This window comes from Varanus komodoensis, unplaced genomic scaffold, assembly GCF_004798865.1.
Source record: "Varanus komodoensis strain SLA01 unplaced genomic scaffold, ASM479886v1 scaffold4, whole genome shotgun sequence".
Lineage (NCBI taxonomy): Eukaryota > Metazoa > Chordata > Lepidosauria > Squamata > Varanidae > Varanus > Varanus komodoensis.
The window spans coordinates 59,852,211-59,879,813 of NW_025335941.1; the positions used below are offsets into that span (position 1 = coordinate 59,852,211).

The window sequence follows — 27,603 nt, forward strand, 5'->3', positions numbered from 1 at the left end:
AAGTGTGAGGTCTGGATGTCAAAGTCTGCTTTGAAGATGGACTTCTGGTATGGCTTCTGTCTGCTGAAAGAGACGGTGATGTATCTCATTGGATCTGTTGTCCCTTTTGATCATCTGCCAGACCTGCTGTCTAAAGCATTCATGATTTCTGCCAATCGCATCCAGGAAGTCACCTTTGCTAACTTCTGCATCTGTCATACCACTGGAGTGACTTTCGACTTTGCATGCAATCCGCTTTTTCCCTTTTAACCAACCCTCTTCAGTCCTTCCTCTGAACTGCCTTCTCCGCCATTACATTTTCTGCCTTCATGTTTCTGTCATTGAGGCCTCTTTTTCTCTTTCCCTCTCTGCCATCTTCGTTCCCAGCTGTCTGCAGCGTCCAGCCCATCCACTCAGAGTCCTCACAGAGCTTCAGGGAAGGACCCTTTTGCAGAACTCTCCCTCCAGGATTTCTTGTAGGACAACTTAGGTATTGCATGTTAACTCTGGGGGGCACTGGTGGCTGGGATGCTGCCTCTGTGTGTCCATGCTTCTGCATAAACATGAGCATTGCCCTAGCCACGTCCATTTATCACATTAAAACAGCACATTTGGGGTGGCTCTGTAAATCTGCATGCTTCAGTTCCCCGACAAGGTGTAAACCATGGCAGCTGATGTGGAATGCAGGAGTTTGAGCCAAATACTGATAATTCTTCTATCTACGTTAAAGGAAGTGTCCTTACCATGGCAGAGGGAAACCTGAAAACAATTTTACTTTCTTTCTTGAAAGAAAAGATCAGTGTGGCAGGGTGGGGGAGAGAAGTGAGTGGTGGGCAGGCAGGGTGGATTTTAACCACAGGCAGCTTCTGATAGTTGTATATTCTCCCTTTCTGAAACTTGTCACGTCTCCCACCCAAATTCCCTCTCATAAAATAATGCACCTCGCATTCTGCAGAAATCCTGCAACTGGCACACTGTAGAAAGAAAACAAGCAGATTGACACAAAAGTTGTAGTTAAAAAATCGACTCATTGGAATTTTGGTTGCCTAGAATGTGGATTTCCCCAGCTTTATCATGCCTCAGAAAGGAAGGCTATTTCCTTCTTGCTCCTGTTTGGGCATCGCCTCCTGGGTATAGAGCCCCAGACTTTAAGAGAAAAGCTTCAGTGCCACTAGAGAAACCTGCAATCCCTTCTGTAGTTTCCTTAATGCTGCTCTCTGTACAATTCAGTGCATTGCAATCTGCAGAACTGGCCCATGATACTCCAGCCATTATTCTGTATGTGTTTACAATCTCCTGTTCTCTTGTTTGTAGCTCCAAGAGTTGCGACCTACAGTTTGAATTCTTTATTGGGCTGGAGGGTGGCACCACTTATGTAAATTGCCCTGGTCAATCCATGACCTCTAGCTCTGTCGGATGGGGCAAAATAAGTCTCTTAAGGTTGCGTTACCTGTACATTTCATGAGACCTTCCGAAGTTTTTCCAAATGGTTTAATCTTTCATTATGCCAAAGCTGATTTCCCTGTATTGCTAGTCTTCCGCTGTAGAGTCTGTCTTCAGGTTTAAACTTATGTATAGTAAAAGGAGGTTGGAGCAGGAATTTCCATTGTGTGCAAAGAAGTAATATGGTTGCTACTTTGTCTTCTCACAGATCCAATTCATGTAACTGTGCCAGATGGAGTGGGGTGAAGACATCTCCAGAAAGACATGTGCTCAACGACAAACCCTTCTTTCCAGCCAAATCAAAACAGATGTATGTGTCTTGGACTCTTCAGTAGAACAACCCAGTAAAATCACACAAGCCCACAACCATGGTGGGATATCAACTAGGGAAGCCTCAGCACCCTGCAGTGCTCGGTATAAAGCCAAGAATTGCCACAATTTTGGTGTGGGATCTTTTTTTTTCTTTCCTCCCTTCCTGGTGACCTAACATGTCAGTAGCTCTCACCACTGTTGCATAACCTCAGTTAATAACACACAGAAGCCTCTTATTCTGCTATGAAGGGTCAAATGTGTACCTGGAACTGCTATTTGGAATGAAGAGCTGGGCATCCTTTTACCGTTAACTCCAATGACTTTTCTCTCTAGGGGATCAAATCCTAACGCTCTAATTCTACAGTTTCCTCTCTCCAGTCCTCACAAATGCTAGACTCAATAATGAAAAGTTTAACTTTTTTAAAAAAAAAAGAATTATATATTCCGTTTGCATAGACATTCCTTTATGTATTATTGTTTGTATTTATTTATGATTATCAGTTTAAGTAACAGTGTATCACAAGGCCTCCTCCGTGGAGAAATGAGTGTGGATGTATACAGTATGTCTCCCTTTTGCGATTCTTTTATTTTCCTCCCATTTTTATCCACAAGAACAATTCTGATTCAGAGTGCATCTTCACCGAATACACACCCAAACTCACAGAGCACTGAGTATGTTCAAAGGTCTGAAAACACCAACTGTCAAATCTCCACAGGAATTAGAGGTGTCAATGTATTAAAACTGTCAGTTCTGCGAAGAATTTTGGCAAGGGGGGATGGCTGGCAAAGGAGCACAATAATTCTTGGACCGGGTGTTGGTGCTTCTAGAAAGAACTTTCCTCTTTCCTTGCTTTGTGCTTGGCATGTCATTTATCTTACACTTGACATATGGCCTTTCCAAAATGAATGTGAGGGATTGCTTTCACTTTTAAAGACTTTCCTTCTTTTCTGTACAACCCCCTCCCCCACACACACAACTTCAGAGGTATTATGTAAACAATGCCTTGACCTCATTTTCTCTTCATTTGGCTAGTGCCATCTCCATAATCATGTACCACGAAATAGAATAAAATCTCAAGGGAAGTAGCATCTTTATTTAAGGGCATAATCCTCTATGAAGTTCTCCAGTGGAAGGTCTAATTCAGTGGGGGCTTGTGCAGGAGGACTTCTTGGTTCATTGGCCTCTCAGTGTGTAGGAATCTTTTTTGTTTTCTGCAGAATTTGAAGCAGCACTGTTGATCGGTGCTTCGTGTAAATACATCATACAGGTTCGGGTAGCATCTGGGGCCTTAAGAAGGATAGTCGAAGGCATGAAAGCAATTCTGTACATGAATTAAGCATACTTGCTGCATTGTCTCCGCAGATTCTATTTTTGTTTAAAATGTTAAAATGTACGTTAGCAAAAAAAAAAAAAAAAGTGGATTTTCAAATAAAATGCAGCTTCCACAGAATGTGCGGTATGATGGTCTGCAAAGGATGGATGGCTGGATGGTGGCTGCTGTTGAGTTGGAGGTATTACTTATGGGATGCTCCCATCCACTTTCAAATTCCATGTGCCCAATCCCTTTTGTCTAAATGAAGCTATGCAGGCTTGGTAAACTTAACACTGAAGCAGTACTGTCTGAATTGTACTCTTTCCAGTTGCGTTGTTAGGGTCAAGGCTAGGCCTGCTCCTGGTTTCTTCACCCCTAAGTTCTCTAGATGGAAGAGGTCCTCAAACTGGAAGAGCATTCTGTGAGGGAAGCCTATCTTTCTGTTGCCTGATCCCTCTTCCACAGGGACGTCTAAACTATCAACGTAGATTGTGCCCCAGCCTCTTTGGCAACATATGGAAATGCAGCAGTGGGCGTGTCTAGGCTGTATTCACAACTAGGAGAATCCCACACGGTACTGTCGCCTCAGACTTTTTATACTGATGTTCTTTCACTGTGCATACAGACTGTTGAACTGCTTCTGGTTGTTAAAAATGCTCCACCCCAATTGTTTATGCAAGATGATTGGCTGCTCTTGAGGTACTTCGGAAAAGATGATCTCAGCTTGGCTTAGCCCTACTAAAGTGTAGAAGGACTTTGGGGGCATATTTCCCGTTGTCTGGCAATAAGAACAAGGTTTCCTTCAGTAGGACATCTCCCTGGTAAAGCTGGTGCTTTGTTGTGACTGCAGCTTGTGGTGGTAACACAACGAAGAATGTAGTAAATTTTCCACAAAACAAAACTCAAAATCATGCAGGAAGTAAATAAATCATTTCTTTAAAGTGCTTAGACTCAAAAGGCTTCTTGCACAAAACATAATCCTCCTACCTATTTGAAATACGAAGGGTGAAAAGCCTGCAAATACCATCCATTTCTGTCAGAAAGCAAAAATGCTTTGTTGTGATTGTCAATAGAAACAAAGCTTTGGATTTCTGAATCAAGATTTGGATTTTGTAGTGATCTGCCCAGAGAGCTTTGGCAGGAGTGCCACTTCTTGCTGCTGTGGATTTCGTAAGGAAGTTCATTATTTTACTTAAGGGGCAGTGGTGGGGATGGGGAAACACATCAGCATTGGATATTTTGGTTGAACTGATCAGGCTTATGTGGACGTTAAAATGGGAACCAGGAAGTCTTATTCAAATCTCACCCATTTTACTAGCTGGCAAGATGGATTCAGGCAAGCTGCTGCAATCGCATAGCCTCTGTCTCTCCCTCTAATTGCCCTATGTAGCTGTAATTACTGAACACACAGGGTTTTGAATTCCTGAAATCATTTTATTTTGTGATCACAAGGCGCATTGTGATCCTCTAAGGGATATAATCAAAGTACCTCTGTGTAGTCACTTCAGAACAAGTTACCACAGGGCTCAGATCTTGCATTTGATGTGAGTTTGGTGAGGATTCAGTACATGCAAGGTTACACATTCTTGGTAATGCATCCAGTTTAAACTGTTTCTACACACAAATGCCAAATGGAAATTTTAAACAAAAGAGAAATACCAGACTAATCTGGCATTTCAAGAAGCCATTTCTACTTTTTCTTCACCCATTTAAGGAAATACCGACTTGATCATCTGGTAGGTGATTTGGCGGGGTGACCTACTGGCATCATATTTTTCTTCAAGCTGGGTTTTGCTTGGCATTTCCTTGATGTCTTCATGAATTGGCATGGCTTGACCCACTATGGTCATTAATTTCACTTCCAGGGACCCCAGATCCTTGTACTCCTGGAGTTTGAGACAGAAAGATCACGTTATTCAGCAGGAAATACTCTTCAGAAATGGCTTCCATATGCATGCATTAAAATATCAGAATCAGAAGCAACTCCGAATTCTAGATAATAAATGTGGACCTGGTTCTTTAAATCTGCAGTTAAGTTCACGAGCCATTGTTGAGGTAGCATGCATCGGAAAATCGGGTCAAATTCAAAACATCTGGAAGCCATTTTATGCACTCCAGCCAGCCATTGTCAACAAGAGCCGTAATTCAAAAGATCCGAAACTCAAGGTCGCCTGCCCCAAGTGGAGCATTAAATGATTCCCCTTGTTCATATCCACACTTGCTTATGAAGTTCATTAACTGATGATGGGCTAGTACTCATTCTCAGCCTTACTTGTTCCAGTGTTTTCCTTTTTTCTTTGTATTTATGGATGCCCCCCTCACCAAAAAAAAAACACCTGCATGACAACTTGCAGCTTTAAACAGGACCTATGACCATGCTTGTGCGAGTAAACCAGAGCAACTAGCGATCACCAGGCAATCTAATTTATCCTGCTTTCCTAACATTTGCAGTCCATACATAGTTCATAATCCAGCAGCCTCATCAAGAAGTCATACTAACAGGCTTTATTGATTCCCTGACTGAATTGCTTCATGGACATAATAAACAACATGTATGGCTTTTGTTAATGTTGTCTACCTTCATGTGGCTGAACAAATTCTGTTAATTCAACCATTGAGGCAATCAGTATACACACTCTTATTAACAGAATAGTAGCTGCCAATTTGGCAGTGGCTAATTTTGTAGCTATTACAAGGTTTCCTTGCAATTTCATGTGCTCATTTCTTAGCATACCTTTAACAGGTACAGGATATCCAATCATACAGTTTAAATGGGCTGAACTTTTCCCAGAACTGTCTGATTTCTTTTCCAAGTCCACCCTCTATGAAGGAAATCTGTACTGATTTCCCAGTGTTCTTGCAAGGACAAAATGGAGAAGGAGTTCCTTAATGGAAAGGCAAGTTACCAAAAAGTGGCAGGTTATTAAAATGGGTGGGGATGGGTGGGGGGGAAAGCCTTCAGCATAAACTAGGACTAAATACAGGCTTTCGCAAACGGGATGGCCCAACATAAAGACCACAAGGCAGCTTCCCAGTGCCAACATCCCGGGAGTGTTTAGCTCAGCCATGTGAATTCCAGAACGTACCTGGCTATGTAAGTAGGGACAGCACAGGTGGGCAAGAATGCCCACGCTCTGGGGATGCCCTTAGTCAGCATAGAACTTTCTGATTGCCGCGTAGGTAGACTCTTTTCCAAAGGAGAGGAAGTCTATTTCAAAATGGACATGCAGCAATGTTTCATTTCTAGGTCACCCAGTAGCAAAAGTTCCCTGTGCTGTTCACAACAGTGCATGAAAACACAAGACCCAGCAGTGCAATAAAATGCTGCATGTTTCAGTATACAAAATTAAAAAACAATTGGATGGCTGAAGCTTCAACGCAAATGAAACCCATTAAATTCCCAGATTGTGGAATGCGCTCCCCGGAGAGGTTCGCCTGGCGCCGAGTTTATATTCTTTTTGGCGCCAGGTCAAAACCTTTTTATTTAATCATCATTTTAAAAATTAGTATTTTAACATTTTAACAATCGCTTTTGATTTTGATTTATATTTTTACTGGTATTATTTATTTATAGATATGGTTGTTTTATTGTATTTTGATTTTAAGGATTGTAAGCCATCCTGAGATGCCATGAATAAGGGACAGCATACAAAAGTTTTAAATAAATAAATAAAAAGACAGGCATTGAGCTCCCCTGCCATTAAATAGCTAGGAAAAGAGGGCAGAACAGAAAAGATGACAGCTCATGCCAGGTGGGCCTCAATGGGGGAAAAAATCACAATAAAAATAGTCTTTGTATCGATTTGGGTTGAGAGAGGTTCTGGCAGGTCGTGTGGCCCCATATCCTGGTCAACGCTGGATAATTTACAAGGCACTCCTACATGAGTCTTTTTGTGGCTATTTGGGCTTTCCTCCTAGCCAAGTGCTCCTGTTACAAGGCAAGTTTGTGATAAAATGGTAAATCTCTTATGCCAGCAAAAAATATGTTGGATACCATATGCGTTTCAGCATCACATCCTTCATGCCGTGGGTGGAAAGCCTGTGGTACTCCAGACTAAAGTCACAATCACCCACAAGCCATTCTAGCTGCGGCTAATGGGAGTTGGAGTCCAAAAAATCTAGGGCCGCTTATGCTAAAAATTTAGACAAGGAAAGCAGACATCTACCTTGAAATCGTTTGCATCCTCGTACAGGATAGGGGGAAGAAACCCAGTAGCTGAATGTCCTTGCAGATCAACCACATCCTCCTCGTCTTCTAGTCCTTCTTCCATTACTGTGAAATCCCAGGTTTTCGACCCACTTCCCTTCTGCACAGCAGGGAGAACTTCAGGTATTGCAGCTTCACTGTTTTCTTCTGATTTTAATCCTTGCAAGGAGAAAGCACTCCGTGATGGTGTGGCCACAACAAGGGGGACCTGGCAAGTACCGCTCAGCCTGCAGGCATTGCTTGTTGTCTCTTGTATCACAATGAAATAAGCCAGTGTTACTCTCTTCTGCATCAACTTGCCTTCATACAAGGAAAGTGAGTGGCTGGTTGCAGCCGTATCACAGGACTCCTTTCCCTAAATGCAGTTAGCTACTTGTAGGAGTAATATTTTTTCCCTTTGGCCAGAGACCTAACACAATGTTTTCCAGTCCTCCTCTCCCTCTGAAATCAATTCCCTCTCTCTGTGTGTATATACAAACTGCATTCCTTCCTAGCCATCTGTTTCTCTTCCTTTTTTTCTTTCCTATTGTCAATTTTACATAGTGAATTTACTGCACGAGAGACCTATATCCCCTTTTGCATAAGATTTGCTAAAGCAGACATGGAGAAGCTTTGCATGTTGTTGGGCTGCCATTTTCACCATGGCCCATACTGGCTGGGGCTGATGGGCGTCACAGTCCTGTGACATCTGGGTGTTCACAAATGTTGCTGTCAACCTCTTAGGTGGCATTGCATGGCTTGCGTTTATTCATCACCAATTCAAAAGTTAATCTTGCTTTTTGACCAAGACACCAAAACAGCCTGCAAAATAACAGGTGCCATCTTGAGCATCCAAAAACAGCAAAATACAGCAATGGGAATGAAAGGGGCAATAAGCAGAAAGGGGGCAGAAGCCCAACAAAGCAGCTGAAGGAACAACAGTATTCTGGCCAGCCGGCAAGAGACTTCGCACAATCCTACGTGTGTCCTCAGAAGTCCTGTTGTTCAATAGTCCTCTCCCTCTCCTGAAAAGCTGCTCAGCAAGATTATTCCTGGAGAACTCCTATCGTGCAGCTCCAACAGCCAGATCAAAGAATCATACCGGACCTGCCTTTGTGTCCACACTTCCTCATCCCCATGGCAATAGGCACAGCGTCCACTTCCATTCTCTGCTAGCTGGATTGGGGCAAATGGTCTCCAGGTGTAGGAGGCCTGTAGGCCTCCAGGTTCAACTCCCATTGGTCCCAGCTAGCATGGCCTATGCTTAGAGGTGATGAAGTTGTAGTCTAGCAACCTCTGGCGGTATTTTCCCCTCAGACATTATTCACAGGTGGTAAGACCTCAGATAAACTGGGCTCAGGATCAGAAAGGCGGCAAATATCCCCCAGTTCTGGGGTCCTGCCCACACTTCCAAGTGAGGCATGGCTTCAGCTTTCCAGGTAATCATACTGGGATCCCATCAGAAAGCCACTTACCTGCATAGGGACTGCCTTGCTCTCTTAACGATCCTTCTCCAGGCATCTGCAAGCCAGCTCCCTGGGTGAGAAATAACTTGCTAGAAAAATTAAAATCAGAAGTGTTGAAAAAGAACACTTTTTTATGATACATATTCATGCTGGCAGGTCACTGCAGTTTTCTGCTCAAATTATTTCTGCAAATATCCTGCCTTCTATTAACTTAATGATCAGACCAGCTGCCCTATTCCACAGAGCCCCCTTTTCCTTTGGGGGGCTTGGAAGACACCACTGCGACATGTTGGAAGGCAAGCAGAAATTAAGGTAGGAAGCTGCCTCTTTATCTTCTAAAGATCAAATGGAAAGAGGGAGGGCTATGTAAGCTGCTTTGGGTTCCTTCAGGAAGAAAAGTGCAGCATTTCTCCTGACTGGAAGTGGCTCCCCAGCCCCACCTGGGGTTCTCTGCACGCAAGTGGTGCGCTCAGCCACTGATCCAGGCCTGCTTCCCTTCGGAAATGACATGTCTTAGGTGGGCTTCCAGATTACGGTTCTGAAGATGACCACCATTTTCATGTCTCTCAGTTCCTTAAGGTATGCCTATAGGATTCAAACAGGCCCCACTCCAAACCTTTTCCTGTGGCCCATCAAGTTCCAGAGAACAAGCAACGGTCTAATGAGCTGGCTGGGATTACCAGAAGCTGAAGTCTGATGGGTTTGGAAGCCAACAGGTTGGGGAGTGCTGCCTTAGATGACTCCACCTCCTTCCTTCATATGACCCTTCAACACTTTAGGTAGAGGACTTTTCACATCACCTGTTGCCTGATCCCATTTTACCGGACAAAAAGCTTTTGTTCTGCCACTGAGTATGGCCTTCCTCAAGATGAACAGGGGAAGCTGAATGTTTGTGGAAATAGCACAAACTCTGCAGGCAAGAAGGCTTTCATGCCGTTTGCTTCAGCTCTAAAATGCTAATCAATAATTAGGTTTCAAGATTCCAGTAACACATAAAATGACATGAGGCACAATCCAGGGCTATAGCGATGCCGTTCTATAGGTGAAAACAATGCTGCACTAGCAAGAACAAGGGGCGAGAGGCGAATGCAGCTTAAGCGACGTTTGTGCAAACCACTGTGCTTTCTCTTGTGCAACCTGTCCCGCCATATCGCACAATGGGTTGCACAAGCGTAACAGGCAAATGTTTGTGCAATGGAAAACTACACAGCTCTCTGCTAGTACTGCTTGAGTTTGTGGAATGACACCACTGGATACTGCCCTAAACATGCTTCAGGCCCCATGGATCCATGGAAGAATTCAGCACGCTCACAGTGGTGCTGTCCCAGGAGTACTTATCTGGGAGCAAACCTTGTTGAATTCAGTGGGGCTGATTGAGTAAGGTGGACGATCAGGCTGCACCTTTCTTCCATTGACGGTGCTGGGGTTTAAAAGTACTTAATCTGAGTTAGATTCTGTTTATGTTTTTCACAGCACTTCCTGCCTAGAAAAGTGGGTCAAAAGGACGCAAAATGAAAAGACAATTGCTAAAGTTTCTGCCTAAGCACAACTCCACTCTTCCGAGGAGAGGTGGGAAAACAACTTTGCTTTGTATTAGCTTTGGGGGCCTAGAACAGCCACCATTCCAATCATCTGAAACTGTGGTGGAGAAAATGGTAAGGGTATTCTATCTAACTTTTCATGTCTTGGGGATTAAAAGGGCAGGGTAGATAGTAAAGCAACCTCTGAGAGCAAGACCCATTAAATTCAATGGGACTCATGCACAGGTAGGTTGCATAAGATTGCAGTATTAGTCAGGTTTTGCTCAAAGGGCTTGCATTTCACCAAGTTTTGCCCACTTCTCTCCTGCACATCTTGCACCCGTAAGTCCTAAAATCTTGCTTTTAAAAAAAGAAGTAGGATTCCCAGGAACCATGTCCATTAAGTCTTATTTTGAGGTTGTTGTACAAGGAATCACAGCACCTGTACAGGCCTAGTCAGATCTATGGCTTCCATTTGGTCTTTTCTCTAACATTTTTTAGGAAATGCTCCATCATGTTTGATGCCTCTTCTTCAGACTTTGCTACAGTTGTCATCCTTCTCAGTTTTTGGTTACCATCTCCATTTCTTTAAGAATCATGGAACACTAGAGTTAGAAGGGGTTGGAAGGTCCAACCCCTGCTCAGTGCAGGACTCCTGGTTAAAGCATCCGTGTTGCCCTCTTCTGAATCCCTTCCAGCTTGTCTTCATTTTTCTTAAACTGTGATGCCCAGAACTAGATGCAGTATTCTGAGGGCTGAGCAAAGGGGGACTCCTTCGAGTCCCTTGGACTGCAAAGAGATCAAACCAGTCAGTCCCAGAGGAGATCAACCCTGACTGCTCTTTAGAAGGCCAGATCCTGAAGATGAAACTCAAATACTTTGGCCACCTAATGAGAAGGGAGGACTCACTGGAGAAGACCCTGATGCTGGGAACAATTGAAAGCAAAAGAAGAAGGGGATGGCAGAGAATGACGTGGCTGGATGGAGTCACTGAAGCAGTTGGTGTGAGCTTAGGTGGACTCCAGGGATGGTGGAAGACAGGAAGGCCTGGAGGAATGTTGTCCATGGGGTCGCGATGCATCGGACACGACTTCGCGACTAAGAACAACTCAGTGAATTGTCTGTGCAGTTCACCTGACACATGCTTTCCTGTCCCTCTTTCCAGTTGCACTAACCTAACAACTAGCCTTCTTTCATTCTCTCCTCTTGTAAACGTTTTGTTGATCAGCTGGTCACACGCAACTTGACTGCAGGAGAAGATATTTGCTCACCACATCTTTTCAAAGAAGCTGAAATATATCGGCTCAAAGAAGCTTAACTCCTAGGAGGTCTTCTTACCTCGGCACTCTAAGAAACTGTAATTTGTACTCAAACAGCTTGTTGATGAGGTAGATATTTTCCGCTTCTAGCTCATGGATGGAGTCTTCCAGCAAACTCACTTCCTTTCGGTAAGCTGCGACCTGCCATAAAAGATGAAAACCAGGGGTGAAATTCTCATACAAAGCTGCCTGATTGCAAGTCAGGTGCCTGATTGGTACCTCTTCCATAATACCAGCCTCCCCAAGCTAGCTCCATACATTTTGGGACTGAACCCCTCTTGCGCCAGTCAAAATGACCAGTGATGGGGCAACGTCACAAGGAGTTGCATGCAAGACATCTGGGGGGGCAGCAGCTTGGGGAAGGCTGCCTCCTGCAGTGCCCTGTGACAGGCAGTGCCTTTGCATGGTCTCCCCCAAACCATTCTTCCCAACCACGCTGCCCAAACTCCTAGAAGGAAATCGGGGCCAGCCGCACCATTAGGCAGGGTATGGTGGGCGCCCCAGGCGGCACATACTGAAGGGTCCTGGCAGCAGCCACTGCCTCCCAACTGCTTCTCCTGGGCAACTACCCCAGTGGTGGCAAGTGCGCCTGTTGCTGGCTGAGGATGGGGAAAGGAGGTGCCATCTGTCGTGTTCCGCCACCTCCTTCCAGTGCATCACAGAAGGCACTGCTGGGAAAAAAAACCCCATACCAGTGCCCAGCTGCCAGCACCGCCCTATTTCAGCAGCGCAAAGGTCATGCTGCTGCCCACTCTGCAGCCACCCGGTTTGTCCACGGTACCAAGGCAGCCACCCTGGCTTCCCCCACTGTCCCTGAATGCCAGTGTGCCAGGGTGGTGTCGTGGTTAAGAGCGTGGGACTGGGACTCAGACGACCTGGGTTCGAGTCTCCGCTCAGCCATGGAGCCAACTGGGTGACTTGGGGCCAGTCACAGACTCTCAGCCCAACCTACCTCACAGGGTTGTTGTTGTGGGAATAAGATGGAGGAGGAGATGTAAGCTGCTTTGGGCCCTTTGCAGGAAAAAGGCAGGATATAAATCGAAAAATAAAAATAAATCGAAATAAAAATAAGAATGCCCACCAATAACAGCATGCCCCCCGCCACCTGGTTACCACCTGGCTGTGCTGGTCTTTCCTTCCAGGGACAAAGTGACTGAGTCAGAAAATCGCCTGCTTATTGTGGTCCCTTCTTGCCTGCCCACCCACCCACCCACCTGTCAAGACATCTCACTGCCTTTTGCTTCTGTCCGCCAGACTGACATGCTTTCCGCCCCCATCTCTGTATCACAAGAAAGCCAAGACGGGCAGTGCAGAATCTGCCCTTGGGTCGACTGGACAGTGGAAACCCATTGAGAAATTCAGGTTTCCCTCATCGGCACACTTGCCTCTTCTTTGAGCCACTCGTATTCTTTGATCTCCCTGCAGCTGATTTTATCAATGTGCTTAACGGCATTCTGAGGAAAAAGAATACATTACGCTATCACGGAAATTGTAACATTTGTTTTGAAGGAAGAAAGGAATCGGAGTGCAGACACGAATACCTGAAGAGGACCGTCCAAAATTCTGAACAAAATTTTCCTCTTATAATTTTGATGTCATCCAGTTATTTGAAAGTTACTCACAGAAGCCTGCAATGGCCTGTTAGATAATAATTCGATCCATCAATAGATAGACAGACAGACAGACAGACAACATCTCTGTAGCAAAATACTTATAATATGGGCTGTATTAAATGACAATCTAAAAGCAACAAAATGCTGTCTATGATTTCAATTTTGTCTTCAGCAGATTCTGTAGGACTGGGGTCACCAAAGAAATCCCTCCACAGTAGGGCCAATCCACCCTCACCTCTGCAACAGGAAGTGGTTGCTAGTAGACTCCATAAGGTTGAAGCCACCCCAGAGAAGGCCCTGACCCAAGGGCCAAGGAGCTTCGCCTGTCTTCACAGGACTCTGCGCAAGAGTGGGCAGATGTTAGGCTTCTGGGAGCTACTTTGTTTTTTCCCAAGAACTTCAGCTCCACCAACTGGAGTCAGATACAAATAGTGGCTTGGGAAGACATGAAATTGTAGAATTAAGGAACAGACTCAAGCCAAGAATGTTTCAATATTAGAATTGAGCTCAGAGTCCTTTCACACTTCCGACAGCCCCAACTAAGCTTGCTCCATTTCAGCAGCCTAGCAAAGAGGTGGAGAGAAGGCTGTTTTGATGTTGCTACCGCGAAGGCTTTGGGAGCCAGAAACCCTCCTCTTCCAGAGAACTACTGGCAAGATGCCCATCTACCCTCTTCCTCTCCCCGTCCTACAGGGCAGGCAGAATTATTTGATGTGAGGAGAAGGGGAAGGCCTCTATGAATCATCGGGAAGGAGGCCAGCGTGTTATTTGGATAAGGCTCAGAGGCTGGCTTGAGAGCACAGAGCAAAGTTTCTTCTTTTCATTCCCGTGCTGCATCTGTGGGTGACATTTGTTCCTCTGGGCGCTGTTGCAACACATCGGCGAGAAGCCAGAGTGAGCTGTTGTGTCTTGCAAACCCAGCCCATTTTCTGCAGAGCGGTTTGTTTATCAGCCACACAAGCCACCCTAACAACCCAAGGCTTGTGGGAAGTGGCTAGTGAGCCATTCAGACTGGCAAACCCCCCTTGCTGCTCTTGCTGAGCGAACCCAGGAGACCACCAATGCCCGCCACCTCACCAATGCCTCAAATGGCACAGTTAGCAATCGTCCGTGACTCCATTCCTCCTTATGCGATTGCAAGCCTTTAGTGCTATCTGCAGCTTTCGCCCCATTGACTTGCAAAAGGTTGTGCCCACTTCACAATAAGATCCTCAGTTTTGTGTGTGTGTCAGTGGGGGGAAACCTGACTCAGGTTCCTTGCACTTTTCAGCAGTGTGACGCGGTGGTCAAGAGGGCGAACGCCACCCTTGGTTGCATAGCCAGAAGTGTGGCTTCTAGATCGAGAGAGGTATTACTACCACTCTATACGACTCTGGTGTGCCTGCAACTGGAGTATTGTGTTCATTTCTGGGCCTCTCATTTCTTTGACAGGGCAGGGAGTGTTGTCCCTATCAAAAAAGAAAGAAAAATCCATAGTCTTGTCGGAAAAGACAAAACATATTTTAAAAGGAACTAGAGTTTTGACAGTTAGGGGTCAAAATGCCCATACTCCCATCATAGAGATGGCTCGTCCAGTTCCACTTTCCTCAGATCTGGAGAAAGGGTGGAAAAGTGTAACAAACCTGACAAAAGTCGGGGCCAAAAATTTCCCCTAGAGGATCTTACTGCAAAGGGGGTGATCTACAGGTCTGCTCCTTTCACAGATCACACACAGCTTCCATGACTCTTGACAGCTCACCTCTGACAGCTGTCAAGAAAAAGCAAAGTATGGGACCCAAGGAAGGAGAGAAGCCACACTCAACCCAGCTCATTGCTTCATCAACCTGCCCTACATAGCGTATTTGCAGGATGGGTTGTTGTGTCCTCCAGCCCAGCCCAGTAAGACTTCCTGCGTAGGAGGAAAGATGTGTGAATAGGATGGGGTTGTAACTCTCTCCTGCCGAAAGCTCCTGAACCACCTTTGGAGGCATCATTAGGAATGGCCACGAACAGCAAAGACCAAGTCATACCTCAGTGGCCCACTCCTTCTTCTGCTCCATTTGCCTCAGAGTGCTTTTGTCAATTTTTTCCTTGGTTTCTTCCAGAGCAAGTCTGAAAAATTCTTAAGTTGGAAACACACACACAATTAGAAGACATTTATGTTGATATAATGCGTATGATTTCAGGGAACGAGCCTGTGCCTTTTAGACAGAAATCAAGTCCTACAGCTGTGAGTCCTAGCATTTTTTCTGTCTAAATAGGCTCAGCACCACACCTCCATAATTGCTGAAAGTAACATTGACTTTTCTCCACTGTTTCTCAGCACGTAAATCAGTCTAATCCGTAGTGCAGATACCGTCTCATCCCAATAAAGCAAGGTATTTTTTAATCCCCCTTTGGATAAAAAGACCCAAAGCCTGGAGGGAAGGCAAAGCAAAATGATCATCTTTTTTGATACCTCTGTGGTATTCGGCTGGCGATACGGAGGAGGTGCTGACAGGACCAAAGGAGGTGTGGGAGAAGCAAACTCTGGGGTGCAAGATACCTACCACTGCTTCGTCCCTCCACGGATGGAGGAACCCCTGGAATGGGGCAAGGTTCAACGGCTGAGTTGCTTGCATTTATGCCCGGCTTGTGGGATTCCCAAATCAGCCCCTGTGGCAGCCACGCGCCGCACGGGATGGACCTTTGGTCTCTTCGTACATTCTTAGGAGCTGTTCCACGGAAGCTCTAAGCAGGCTTCCTCCTTCAAGGACTGACCTGATCGTGACTCACCTGTCATTTCTTCAAGGTCCTCTTTCAGCTTCTTGATGTCCATTTCGAGGTATTCTATCTGCTTGGCGTGTTCGGTACTCCCCACATTTTTGTATGCCAGCCAGTAATCCACCTCCGTCTGCTTCCGCAGAAGCTTTTGCTCAACATAATGTATCTGCAAGCGCACGTCTAGTTGGAAGAAACCAGCCAGAAGATATTATTACTGATTATTGTCTGTTTCCTTTCTATACCAACCCTTAGCCAAAGATTGCATCAATAGTAACAACTCTGGTTTAACAACAAATACGAATTATTCTTTTAATATGCGTGGTTGTGTGTCATCTACACTAGGAGTTCAGTTCAGGCAAAAAGGACCTGAAATGCTCACAGAAGTTTTTTTGTGCTTGATATTGTACCGTTAAAGCGGGGGGGGGGGGGATCCTGAATGTTACTTCCCATATAAATCCAATTTCTACAGGTCCACAAGTACTTGCCACCCCTTGTACAAGTACTTCTTGAGGTATGAATTGCCAAACGCTGTGCTTTGCTTGTGCTTCTCATAGCTGGGGTGCGAGCAGGACTTGGGCCTCAGCTTCCATCTTATGAACTCTTTAGTATTCAGGAGTTAAAGGCACACACGGGTTCTTCTGGGACCGCTCATCAACGACCCACTCTACGGTTCTGGCAACCAGGGCAAAACTGAGACAACCTCTCTTCTGTTGCAGAGATCCACCCTTTTCCAAGTTGTGAGAACTTCCGAGAGGCAGCAGTACAAAGCTCACTTTCCCTTGGATGGAGGGAGAGTGCTGTAGGCTTCAGTTAAGGTTCCCAACACGGCACAGGGAACCACAGTGGCACCCAGGTTGATCTCCATTCTTGGCCCTTGCAAAAACTCAGTTTTAAAAACTTTAAAGGCCTTAGAGTGCCAGGCTCCCATTCCCGTTCCTGAACCTGCTGCTCATCAGCTGCTCCATGGCCAGGAAGAAAATTAAAGAGTTGCTTCCTGGCCTCTGCCAACCGTCTCCCATCTACACAGGCTTTTCCCATCTCCACTCCCAGCTGCTAGCCTCACAGTTTCTTCCCACCCAGCCCACTCCTCGCTATTTCTGCCCCATCCCTGCCCCCCTTCGTCTCCCTTCCTGGCCTCCAGCCTTGCTCTTTCTCTCCCGCTGCTGCTTTGTGCTGCTGTTTCTCCCTGCCTCCTTCCCTTTAGCCTTGCCATTTCCCATCTCCTTTGATTAGCCGGGCTCCCACCCCAGCTATTATGGGCCCAGCCACATCTTCCAAGGGAGCCATTTTGTGGAAGTGCCCACAGCTGTTTCTCAAATTCTTAAGCTAGCCCATTGGTCCAAAAAGTTTGGAAGGCCCTGTTTACAGACTCTTTGCCGCATTTGCTTTAATTACGGTTTTCCCCAGCCTTTCATGCCCTGGAGCTGTTGAATTTAGAATGCTGATTGTCCCCAGCCACTGTGCCATGCTGACTGGGGAAGATAGGAATTGCAGTACAACTCATCCTGAGAATGCTAGGTTGGGGAAGGCTAGAGCGTAAAGGGAAGTGCATTGCACCTACGGGATGCCCACACAAGGTTCTCAGAGAGATGCTTCACAGTTTCGGCTAACACATCTCCCTCTTTCCTCTGGGTTCAGACAAAACAAAAGCCTACACTCAAGGGTTGACTTTTGTTGAAATGTGGGTTATTGTGTTTTCTGAACCTAGGAAAATAGCTGTGAGGAATACTCATGGCTTACTGTTAGGTTGCGAACTGTGAATCGTGCACCATGGTTTGTTAGCTTGGCTGAGTTCAGACCAGATGATAAACCATGGTTCCACAACAACCTGCTTTCAAGCCATACTCCGTCCTGAGTGTGGGTTCTCTGAATCTGTGTTCTGAACGGCAAGGCTGGCAGATTTTCATAGACACCTGCATCTCATCTTCAGCCAGCTACTTTTGCTTTTTCTGACATACCCCTGGACCTAAAGTGAATTCTTGGCAGGCCCAGGCCCCTGGGGATTGATGGCAGGCCGGGCATATAGCGCAGAAACGGCAAATCACCTTTAATAAGTTTATCCTGGTCTTTGACATACTGCCATTTCTCCTTCATTGCTTTTTCTACATCATCTCTGGTAACAATTTCAATTTTCTCCAGTTCCTTCTCCTGTTCTTTTAGGCTGGTTAGGAGTGCCCGGATGTGTCCAATCTGTTCTTCTTTTAAGTGCTGGTTCTGAAAGAGGAGGCCCAGTTAAACATTTTAAATATTAACCAATTCATTATCTGTGCCCTTTACTATCCTTCTTCTCCACTGACCATGTTAAGCTTATTCGTTAAATTTATATCCCACCAGCTTTTATCTTGCAAAAACCCAAGGCAACTTATGAAATCTTCCTCCTCTTCATTGTTCTCTCCTCACAACAACCCTGTGAGGTAGGCCAGGCTTACACAACAATGCACATTTTATGTCAATGTTTTATATAAACATGGAATATAAATTGAGTTAATAAACAATAAATGAGAGCATTCACACAATAACCATTAACCAACCAATATCAAAAATGAAGTAAGAACTGAGAGCCAATGTGGTGTGCTGATTAGAGGGTTCAACTGGGGACTTGAGAGATCTGGGTTCGAGTCCCCGCTCAGCCATGCAGCTCCCTGGGTGACTTTGGGCCAGTCACTCACTCTCAGCCTAACCTGCCTCACAGGGTTGTTGTTGGAAGTATAACACAGAGTGGAAATGGACTGTGTAAGCCATCTTGGATTCCCTATAAGGGGAAAATGTGTGGTATAACTATAATGTAATAATGACAATAATGATCTTACTATCCCACTTTTTCCCTCCAAAGACTGCTTATGTGATTCTCCTCCTCTCCACCTAATCTTCACAACAACCTTGCGAGGTGGGTTAGGCTGAGAGTCTGTGAGGGGCTTAAAGCCACCCAGAACACTTCATGGCCAAAGAGGCACTCAGACCCCACGTCCCCTGAGTCCCAGGCCTGCACCTCGCTACCCTGCCACTCTGGCTCTCCATCTGCTACTGGTTCGCCCTCATCCTGCTCGATAAAGAACATCTCAGACTCCACACAGAAGTCAGTTTTCTGGATTCCATGCAGCCGACGTGTTGCTCATGTGGAGAGGCAGAAAAGGGCTGCGTCTCGTGTGCCTCCCTGTCCCCATCCCTGCGATGTGGGGTCTTATTTTCTCGTTCATTCACTCACTCACTCACTTCTAGGCCAGCCAATGGCTGAAGTTCTCTGCAACTGCTTGCAACAATGGAAGCCAGGCAAGGCAAGGCAAGGCAAGGCAAACATAAAGGTTTAGGGGTACAGTACAAAGGAGAAGTAAACACCAAGCCAAATCCTAGGAGCAATATCAAGATTAAAATACAATAACAGATTTAATACAGAAAGTAAAATACTAAAGTGCCTGAGGAGAAAATAAATTCTTCACCCACTATTAGAAAAATCACAATTTAGGTGCCAAGCAAGCCCCTCTGATAAGATCATGCTACAGCTGGGGTGCCACAACCAAGGATGCCCCGTTCTTTGTAGCAGTGCACCTCACTTTCTTTGCAGGTGGCTCCTGAAGAAGGTTGTCTGAGGACATTCTTAGGGTTTGTACGGTATATAAGGGAAGGGCTGATCCTTCAGGTAACCTGATCCCAAATGATTTAGGGCCTTGAATGTCAATACCAGCACTCTGAAACTGGCACCCAGTGTGGATGGAAAAGTGTTAGAATAGCATCATCCCATGGACCAGTCCTCATTGGAAACCTGGTTTCCTTAGTTTGAACCAGCTGAAGTTTCTGGGCCATTTTCAAAGGTAGCCCCATGCATCATACAGAAATACAACATGGGAACGCAGGAATTTGTTAAACTCTGGGTGATAACAGCTCTCCTGGGTCTTGGGCACAGGGGCCAGAGTTGGGTTGTCATCACTGGGCACTTGCTCAGGGCACACCCTGTGAAGTGGGCACTGCCAACCTCTGGAGCCCTGTGGCATTCACAGTCTGCCTCAGTGCCATCGCTGCCTCTCCACTGGTCAGTGAGTGACGGAGGAGAGGAACCTTCAGGGCATGTGGTCAAGCCCCACCCACACCTGAACCCCATCACCTGTTGCCTGATCCATCGTCGTGAAATCACCCAGGATCACCTACAAACATCTTCACCATTGAATGATGCCCCCTCACCACCAAACTAAAGGGGGGGGGGGAGAGTTTGCTTACCCTTTCTTTGCATCTGTCATTCTTTGCTTCCTGGGTTTTTATGTCATAGAGAAGCTGATCAATGATCTCCTCCTTGATCTGAATTCTGAAGAGAAAAGCCCCCACACAGTGAATTTCCAGGCTACCAGGTAAACCTACTCAAGACCCACCTGGGCAGGAGGATGTAATAGATGAGTCAACTGTACATGCACCTTGCAGTGGAGCGCTTCCAAACGCTTGTACCCCAGAGCTTGGAAATTAAAAATGGAGGCAGTCTTCTCCAAGCTGGAACCTTCTAGATGTGCTTAGCTCCAACTCCAACATTCTCGTATGTCAGCCATGCTAGCAGGGTTGATGGGAGTTGAAGTCCAAAATGACTTCAGATCCCGAGGGTGTGGAATGGGCTTCCACGGGAGGTGGAATGGGCCCCATCGGTGAGGGTGTTCAAAGATGGTGGGCATGTAGTGAGCGGAGCCGGTTGGAACCCGGGGTCAGACTAGATGGCCCAGGAGACCCCGTCTGACTCACTCTGTTTCTATGTTTCTAACTTGATGGTACCAGGTCATCCCATTTAGTAGATTTGCATGGTACGCATCTAGCAAGTGGTCTTAGGCTTGTTTCCAGTTGGGGAAAGTTTGAAGAAAGCAGCGGTACTGGATTAAATATGCACAGCTATCAACCTGCCTTTTCTTTGCACAATGCGGGAACCCCGAAGCTGGGACCAGCATGCACACACCAGCTCTTACCTTCTAATTCATAATTCTGTTAGCATGTCTCTTGTGTGGCTTATCTTAAGCTTCAAAGTAGGATCATGTACACATGAAACAGAAAATGAAAAAACCGGCCAACTATGGAAGCTCCTCCAGACACCTCCCCAGTGCTTGTGTTCCCGCCTGTATTCTCCATCTACTCACCGGTGAAATGCACATTATTTATTTATTTTATTTATTGAAAGCTTTTCTAGGCCATCCACTACAAGTGTTTAGGGATGGCTTACAAGAAAAAGAAAGGAAAAAACCCTGAAAATATAAAACAAAACAAGGCACTGCATCCAACCTCAATAATAAAGCCCAGAATAAAACCAATGAAATGTTAAATGCTGTGAAAATAAAGAGGGTTTTGCCTGATGTTGAAAAGAATACAGCAACGGCCAGCCACGCAAACCCTCCTGAGGAGCACATTCCAGAGCTGGAGTGCCACCTGCGTCATTGTATCACCGCCTGCCTGTGCCATTTTCTCTAACAAAACTGAGACCAAACTTTCTGCCCAGAATGTCCTGTTCCAGATCTCCTACATGTCTTCCAGCACTTCCCCATACCATAGCGGAAGAATATTGGGGCTGAAAGAGCAAAGGAAATGTGATTGCACAGGGGCTAAGCTGCAATGGCACAGAACGTAGGAGCATCATGTGAATTATTTAAGGGCAAAATGTCCCACTTGATTTTTTAGATACTAAAAGAACGCGGGACTGCAGCCAAGAAATTAAAAGACGCTTGCTCCTGGGGAGGAAAGCTATGGCAAATCTGGACAGCATACTAAAAAGCAGAGACATCACCCTGCCGACAAAAGTGCGTATAGTCCAGGCTATGGTTTTCCCAGTTGCAATGTATGGCTGTGAAAGCTGGACCATAAGGAAGGCTGAGTGCCGAAGGATTGAGGCCTTTGAATTGTGGTGCTGGAGGAGACTCCTGCGAGTCCCTTGGACTGCAAGGCGATCAAACCAGTCAGTCTTAGAAGAGATCTACCCAGATACTGATTGTTGTTAGTCGCGAAGTTGCGTCCGATCCATCGCGACCCCATGGACAACATTCCTCCAGGCCTTCCTGCCCTCCACCATCCCCCGGAGTCCACCCAAGCTCACACCAACTGCTTCAGTGGCCCCATCCAGCCACCTCATCCTCTGCCGTCCCCTTCTTCTTTTGCCAACTATTGTTCCCAGCATTAGGCTCTTCTCCAGGGAGTCCTTCCTTCTCATTAGGTGGCCAAAGTATTTGAGTTTCACCTTCAGGATCTGGCCTGCTGAAGAGCAGTCAGGGTTGATCTCCTCTCGGACTGACCGGTTTGATCGCCTTGCAGTCCAAGGGACTCGCAGGAATCTCCGCCAGCACCACAATTCAAGGGCCTCAATTCTTCTGCGCTCAGCTTTAAAAAGCTGGGAATGCTTGCTCCCTTTTCACTCCCCAAAACACTGCTTAGTAACCCGTTCACAGGATCACTGCTTGGGTAACAGGCATGCTGGTTAAGCTGTCGAATTGGACTTGCTGGGGGCAGTTCCTTATGTCATCCAAATGCAGGAAAGATGGTGTGTTGGGATAGTTAACAAACCACACAGAACGCCTGGCCTGTGACAGGGTTGTGGGTGGGTTTGTTAACCACCCCAAGAAGACACCCTAGTTGAGTTCAGTCACCAGAAGCTACAGTTGTGCAGCTTTGTTTGGCCACCTGGTGCAGAAGCCCAACGTGCACTTCTAATAACAGAACACTAAAAAAGACATTACTTAGCTAGAGATATTCTCCCTCAGCTTGAAGGAAGATAAACAAGACAGAGTGTCAGCTTCCTGCTGCCCATAAAAATGACAAACCAGGCAACAACCCACCAGACATTCCTGCAACAAGCTCCAAATTCCCGACATGTTTATACGTACTGATATGCCAACAGAGCTTCTGGAAAGTAAGTTCGAGGTTCCTTGGACAGCTGTGAAGTGCCCTTTTTTTTCTTGTCCTTCTTCTTCTTTTCTTTTGCCATGGTTTGTTTCGGTCAAAGTGAAATAGGTCTAGGAGAAACGAGCAAGGCACACCAATACTGCAATGGATTGCTGCTCTGGGGAGTACAACCCTATGCATCTTTCCTAAGAAATAAATGCCGCTGAATGTTCAAGGCTGCAACCTGAATAACAATTTATCTCTCTGGCGCTTCCAGACTTTCAGAAGTCATATAACTTTGCTCCATGACAACTGTGGGAGATCTCATTTCATTTTTATAGATGGAAAGCTAAGAACAAGAGATAGTATAACTTTCCTAACACTTTTCAGTGAGCTAACTAACATGGTTAAAGTTTGAGTGGCTTAAATAATTGAGATAAGTTTTTAGCATGCAACTGAGAGTTAAAGAAACCATTTAAAATGACATTTTGATTCTTGGTTTGTTACTGTTGATAAAAAATGGTCTATAAAGGGGGGCAAAATCTGCATTTGCTATGAGACAGCACCAACACTGACCAATTCCTTGCCTATAAAACTTAAATAGCCATGTAATATGCCATGTATATATAATTATACACATGCACGCATGCACATTGTATATGTAATGCATATTATACTAATTCTTTCCACTTTATTTAATTTCTATACTGCCCATACCCCAAAACAGCTCTCTGGCCAGTTCTGCTGTTGGACTATTGTGATAAAAATGGTCTTTTAGTAAAGATGCACAAGCACTGTTGTTCTAACATCTCATTTTCAGTCATTTCCCCTCGATTATTCCTAAGTACACTGCCCTTCAAGTCACCCACAGTCAATAATGCATTACAACATTTAAACTATCGTTATTTTCAGTCAGATGCCTTCATAACTAATTCTTCATGACAATTAAATGTTTATCTCCCAAAGGCCTCAACTGCAGTTTCCTTTCTCTGTAATTACAGAGACACAACCGTTGCACAGAATCCCTCACTGACGTGCAGGTTCTGTCTATTCCATTGTACCAGCATTTCTCTCTCTCCCTGCAATGGAAAGCACCATGGAAAGTGACAGTGAGAAGTCACTACTGCCTGAAGCAAGCCGGGAAACAAGTGGTAATGCTAGGCATGTCATGAGCGGAGCCAGATGGAGCCAGGGGTCAGACTAGATGGCCCGGGAGACCCCTTCTGACTCGCTCTGTTTCTGTTTCTATTTCCAGTTCAGGAAAGGACACATCCCTCCTGTGAGCTCAGCTGGGCTGCTCCATTCCAGAAACAAATGCTTCCACCTCCCCCTAGCAGCAGTGGTGCCCTGTTGGCATATGGGCAGTCAGGATATGGCCCACGGAAACCAGCACGCTAGCTGCTCACCCACGGTTAATCCTAACTGAACTCTCCTTCAAGAGGAACCATTACTCATAACTTTAAAGGTTAGAAATAAAAAGAAGGGATATCCCAGAGCATATCCTTGTGATCTTTTGGATTAGTTGGCATGGGAAGCTCCTTCACCATCCTCTACCCAGAACCTGCTTTCAGTGCACACTTCTTTGGTACCTCCGTATGAGCCCCGCTTCTTCCCCTCCGGCCGTCCCTTGGGGACCCACCAGCACAAACATTATCTTACCAACGTGTTTTCTCCGGCTACCACTGGCAGCTGCCTTCTGTTTGGTTCCAGTTTCCAACTCTCCCAGTTACCGCGGTAACTGCATCCCAGTGGCCACGAAAGGCCAATCGGCTGCCTTCCCCAGTAATTTCTCCATTGAGCTCTCTTTTCTTCCTTCTTCCTGAAATAGGACCAGCTTTTATGAGGGAACGTCTCCCTCTTGTGCCTCTGCTAGGAAACTACTTACCTTTTCAGTCATAATAAATGATTCAGACCGTACGGAAGCACTCAAGGAAATCCTCTTTAAAATCAGCATTAATAATGGCGGACTTTTAAAAATATTTAACAGGCCTGTTCATGAGCTAATTAATAGATCTTACTTTCTTAATCATCTGCTTTTATTTAATTGTTACATGTGTTCCCATATTTCTGTTGTGGAATGCACTCAGGTTACAAAGATGGTTCTGTGTAAACAAATGTGTATCATATAAAACATGGGTCCTCAAACTACGGCCCGCAGGCCGGATCCAGCCCACTATGCCCGTTTATCTGGCCTGCCTCAGAGGTTTGGACTCCCTGTGCCCACACCCGCGCCTGCGGCCACTGCCCACCTCGCCATGCGCATGGCGAAGTGGCGGCTCGCTCGCTCAGAGATCGTTTTGGACTCAGAGATCTGCAAGCGAGCCAGATGCCACCTCGCGGGGCGTGTGGCGCCGCTGCTGCCACCTCACCAGCCCATGCCAGCCGCCTCCGCCTTTCAACTGGCCCCCTGTGGGAAAACTTTGAGGACCCCTGATATGAACAGTGTAAGAGAGGAGTCTCGCAACTTTGTATTTGCCTGACTCCTCTCTTGAAGACAAAGGCCATTAAAATATGCCTGGCAACCCTATGGATCGGTTTAAGATGCTGAAGGAATGATTGCCTCACAATTGTGAATCCTTCATAATTTAATCCATTAAACTTCCCTAGCTGCCTGTTCATGACTTGGTCAGATTTAAGGTTTTGGCACTAGTGTATAAAAAGCCCCAAACTACTTAGGACCGGGATACATGAGAGGATGCCTCTGTCAACCTGCCCAGCCAGTGAGATCATCAGGTGGGACGTTCCTGGTGTTTCCACATGGACCTATGGCTTGATTTGCAGAAGGACCTTGATTTGAGAGGGGCCTTCAGTGTGGTGGCCCCACATCTCTGGAACTCTTTTATCCTATTAGTTTCATGCTTTTATCTGCTTTTTTATTGCTCACCACTCCAGAATCTCTGTATCTTGAGAATATACATATATTTAAAGGCAATACACCATCCAATATCCTGCATAGATTTGAGTCTTCTATTTGTAGGCATGCATGAGACCTGCTATGCTGATATTTATTTCTGAGTTGACTGGGGTAGAACCAAACTATGCTTTGTGGGCCTGAAAGCTGTTATGCTGAGGTTTTCTCCTGAGTAGAACTGTGTGGAACTGAGTTGTGCTTTGCATCCATGGGAAGAATTCCAGGAGAGAAAGGGTTGTGAAGAAGTCCTCAAAGCCAGCCTTAGTGGGATTTCCCAATCCATAGTACCATTTATCATCAGGAGCTCCGTGGAAAGAATTCCAGAAGAGAATCCCAGAAGGAGCCATTTCATCCCAATGGAATTTTATTTGTTAATATTGCTTATTGCCATTTTCCTATTTTTACCTTCCTGACAAGGTTTTGTATCTTGAAAATAAATAATTTTAATAAATAGGGGGATTATTTTATAAGATTTGGCCTCCTCTGAATCATTTAGGTCCTTTTTGGGAAATTTTATTTGGTTTATATAAGTATCCCCAGAGGGCTGTTAAAAATGAGAGGAATGGCAATTGATTAAAGCTTACTTGGTAAAGCTTTGCTGGCCCCTGTATCTTCATTTTGAGCCCAATGCACTGCACTCCCCCCCCCCCCCAAAAAATCATGTCTAACCAACACATGCTTGGCGCAATGGAGTTCCATTCAACCTTCGCCCAGCACTGTGACAGGAGTTTGTCTCTAAAGAGCTCCTTTTCCTCTGGAATCGCCACCCTGTTTTCATGCTGCTTTGGCAAAACTGGGGACTTACAGGGTGAGACTTCTGCTGTCAGAAGTGGGACCCCTATGCCACAATACCCGCCTTCTAGGGCCATATTAAAAAGGCTTGCCGTGAAATTCAGAAACCATTTCCTGTTTTCCCACTCAGGGTGCCACCTGAAGCAGTTTGCTCTGTTTAATTTTCAGGGAGAATTGGCCTGAGTACTTGATGCTATGGCAGGTTTTCTAAGAATTAGACTCCTGGCCCTTCAACTATAGCTAATCGATGGGATACCACAGCCAGAATTCCTGGCTTCGGTGCCCTTACATAGGATTAGGTCTCCATTCTCTTTCACTGCCACAGCAGAAATGGTTCACCGAAGTCACAGGCTTTTTGCACCCAGCTCAAGTGTGAAGCAATACCTCCGACTCTGCTTTGGTCCTTCTGGACCTCAAATGTTGCTTCACCACTCCAGAACATCTCACCTTAGGATTGTTTGGTGTCTAGATTAATGGAATGACAGAGGACTTTTGGCCTACAGCTGCCATAAATCCTCACCTTTGGCTATGCTACCTAGAAACTGGTTGTTGTTGTTGTTAGATGCAAAGTCGCGTCTGACACATTGCGACCCCATGGACAACATTTCTCCAGGCCTTCCTGTCCTCCACCATCCCCCAGAGTCCACTCAAGCTCACTCCAACTGCTTCAGTGGCCCCATCTAGCCACCTCATTCTCTGCCATCCCCTTCTCCTTTTGCCCTCAATCATTCCCAGCATCAGGCTCTTCTCCAGGGAGTCCTTCCTTCTCATTAGGTGGCCAAAGTATTTGAGCTTCATCTTCAGGATCTGGCCTTCTAAAGAGCAGTCAGGGTTGATCTCCTCTTGGACTGACCGGTTTGATCGCCTTGCGGTCCAAGGGACTCGCAGGAGTCTCCTCCAGCACCACAATTCAAAGGCCTCAATCCTTTTGCACTCAGCCTTCCGTATGGTCCAGCTTTCACAGCCATACATTGCAACTGGGAAAACCATAGCCTTGACTATACGCACTTTTGTTGGCAGGGTGATGTCTCTGCTTTTTAGTATTCTGTCTAGATTTGGCATAGATCAAAACATCTGGTAGGCCACAAGTTGGTCAACCTAGAACCAGAAAACCTATGAAGAATGGGCCCCGATGAACCTGAGAAACACATGATTGTGTTCCTCAGAGCTGTG

The 27,603-nt window shown here is 45.8% G+C and overlaps 2 protein-coding genes across 7 annotated transcripts in view; one reads left to right on the forward strand and one right to left on the reverse strand.

Moving 5' to 3' along the window:
• Window positions 1-3,991, forward strand: part of PICALM (phosphatidylinositol binding clathrin assembly protein) — an 83,327-nt gene extending 79,336 nt beyond the window's left edge. For 5 of the 6 annotated variants that reach the window (XM_044442577.1, XM_044442578.1, XM_044442580.1 and 2 more), the window contains 2 exons: window positions 367-469; window positions 1,631-3,991. In XM_044442577.1, coding sequence (XP_044298512.1) covers window positions 367-459 — 93 coding nt within the window. In that variant the 3' untranslated portion in view covers window positions 460-469; window positions 1,631-3,991. The remainder of the gene's footprint in view (window positions 1-366; window positions 470-1,630) is intronic. The other variant, XM_044442579.1, reaches the window with a different exon arrangement.
• Window positions 3,992-4,460: 469 nt separating this feature from the next.
• On the reverse strand, window positions 4,461-22,830 carry CCDC83 (coiled-coil domain containing 83). The gene is made up of 10 exons (XM_044442585.1): window positions 22,730-22,830; window positions 20,106-20,190; window positions 17,939-18,107; window positions 15,906-16,073; window positions 15,161-15,252; window positions 12,924-12,992; window positions 11,558-11,679; window positions 8,709-8,788; window positions 7,214-7,413; window positions 4,461-4,933 (listed from the first exon to the last, which is right to left on the reverse strand). Exons 1-10 carry the CDS (start codon window positions 22,828-22,830, stop codon window positions 4,757-4,759), a joined length of 1,263 nt encoding a protein of 420 aa, XP_044298520.1. The 3' UTR covers window positions 4,461-4,756.
• Between the last annotated feature and the right edge of the window lie 4,773 nt (window positions 22,831-27,603).

What these genes read in the sequence shown, in the direction of transcription:
- CCDC83 (XM_044442585.1), bottom strand. Translation starts at nt 22,830, where the DNA reads ATGGCAAAAGAAAAGAAGAAGAAGGACAAGAAAAAAAAGGGCACTTCA. An exon ending in ATGACAGATGCAAAGAAAGG is followed by an intron (nt 18,108 to 20,105) that starts GTAAGCAAACTC and finishes CTCCTCTTTCAG; the next exon opens with AACCAGCACTTAAAAGAAGA. An exon ending in GGACCTTGAAGAAATGACAG is followed by an intron (nt 15,253 to 15,905) that starts GTGAGTCACGAT and finishes TTCCAACTTAAG; the next exon opens with AATTTTTCAGACTTGCTCTG.